At 54.6% G+C, this 2,066-nt stretch overlaps 1 protein-coding gene across 1 annotated transcript in view; it reads right to left on the bottom strand.

Annotated features, from left to right (window-relative positions):
- The window catches only part of LOC101635960 (synapsin-3), a 57,395-nt gene extending 56,033 nt beyond the window's left edge, over positions 1 to 1,362 (bottom strand). Inside the window, exon 1 of the mRNA XM_012735277.1 lies at positions 1,306 to 1,362. Within this exon, the coding sequence (XP_012590731.1) occupies positions 1,306 to 1,314 (9 nt within the window). The 5' untranslated portion in view covers positions 1,315 to 1,362. The remainder of the gene's footprint in view (positions 1 to 1,305) is intronic.
- Between the last annotated feature and the right edge of the window lie 704 nt (positions 1,363 to 2,066).

Genomic DNA, 2,066 nt, shown 5'->3' with positions numbered 1-2,066 from the left:
GCATGGCAGTGCTTTTAGGGAGATGCAGTATGGAGCGAGGGTTCATTCTAGAATGATATGATCCAACAGACCAAGAGACCGAGACTTGCTCAAATTCACACTCATGTCAGACTCACACCCTGCCAGGCCCCTGGCAGCCTTTGCTTGCTGCCTGTTGGGCGTGGAGCTCAGGTAGGAAGAGATAACGGAGATGGTATGGCAGGGTGAAGAGCAGGGGCTGGGGGTGGGGGACCTCACAGGACTGGCTGCTGCTGGGTCCCGCTGACTCTGTCGAGGACGTGGTGTCGGCCTTGTGCAGCTCAGGTCCCCACAGAGGAGATGGCAGCGCTGGGGTTACGTGTTCTCACCGGTTCTGTCTGAGCCTGAGGCCAGAGAGGTGGCCCGTGGTCGCCCTCCTCCTCCCCATATTTCCACACCCCTTTATATTTGGGAGTAAATCCTCCTTTCCACGGGGTCCCTAAGTGTATGGTTCAATTGGGGCTGAACACAGCTCTGAACCCTTCTTATGGGTTAGGGCGGGCACAGCGCAAGTGAGCCGATCTGTGTCCTCCATGAGGTTAGACACACACGCTGGAAATTGCAACGTCTTTCTTCCCTGGGGGCCAGGGTGGGCCACCCATGGCTCTCTTGACCACATGAAGAAAATACTAAGTCAAGGCAAATAGAACCAAGAGACAGACTGAGTTCGGCCATTCTCATGAGAACTGGATGCAGCTTTATCCAGACCCACCTAGAACTACCCAGAATTCCTGATGGCCTGCACCAATGAGCATCCTTCTCCCTGAATTTGAGTTGAGTTTCTACACTTGCAACTGAGACTCTGACTGCTAGAGTTTGTCACAAGTCAGCAGCTGTGACTGTGTCAAGTATTACTCAGTTTCGCAGAAACTCACTGATTTCCAGGAAGCCATGTACATTCATCGCTTTCTAGGAGCTAGCTCTGTGGTGATAAAGAAATGACTAAGACATATCTGTGGAGCAGATGGCTAAGACATATCTGTGGAGCAGTGAAACAAACACTGTCTATAGCAACTTTCTTCAGCCATTTCTCTGAAGCCACAATCACAGAAAACAATTAGTAACTCCAGGCAGTGTTCGGCTGACAGGGACGGGGAGAAAAGGGCCTAGCTGCCCTTCCCCAGGAGTTCAAAGGACGGCGTGTGGGGGAACCGAGGGGGACCTCTGGGGCCTGCTATCTGTTCTGGGCGAACTGGCGAAGTTGGAGTGGAGGGGGACATAGGTTGGGGGCAGGCAGTTTGGGGGAGTCACGTGAATGTGAAGCGGACAGAGTGTAAGCGCACTTACCTTCCCCATTCCGGCGTGGGCATGTCCCAGCTTGACCACCACAGGGAATTGTGGAGCTTTGAGCTGGAAGAGAGCGAGAGCATCATTAGCACCCCCAGTGAGACCAGCCAGGCCCTGGCCCTGCCCTCTGCAGCAAGAAGCGTCATCTGATGATCCCACAGGATGCTTTGAGCAAGCCACACTGCAGATGCATACACACCCTCAATGCTGGTGTTTTCAGCTCACAAGGCCTGCCCCCAGCTCGTAAGACCAGCCTGCCTGGGGCAGCCACCAAGCTGATGATGGCAGGGTGGAGCAGACAGACTGGTTTCTGGTCCTGGCTTTACCCTCAGGCAACCTGGAGCCAGTAGCTACAGGATCCGGCCTCAGTTTCCTCATCTGTCAAATAGGGATGTGAGCGCCTCCGTCCCACAGGGACTTAACTTACCACATGGGAGGGCAGCTTAGCCACTCTGTCACATTTCCGCCTCACATTACTCCCCCAACAACTTCAAGTATCTGAAAACTCTTGTCCCCTCCTCGGAAGAGCACTCCAGACTAACCTAGGAGGTAGCTTAATAAAAGTGGTCACACCCACGAGCATTCACTGGCCACACAACGTCAGCTGCTTGCCACAGCCGCCCCCCCCCCCCCCGCATCATCTCCTTCAGAGGTGTATTGGTGAGGGCAGCAACCTGTCCATTTGGCTCCCTATTGCCTCCCCAGGTCCAGAGCATTGCCTGGCCCAAGGGAGACACGGAGCCTGTGCGCCAGCCAGTGCT

The sequence above is a fragment of the Condylura cristata genome, unplaced genomic scaffold (genome assembly GCF_000260355.1).
Source record: "Condylura cristata isolate star-nosed mole 26May11 unplaced genomic scaffold, ConCri1.0 scaffold00004, whole genome shotgun sequence".
NCBI classification, from domain to species: Eukaryota; Metazoa; Chordata; class Mammalia; order Eulipotyphla; family Talpidae; genus Condylura; species Condylura cristata.
The sequence above is the reverse complement of the archived record's forward strand: the minus strand, read 5'-3'. Positions and strand labels throughout refer to the sequence as shown.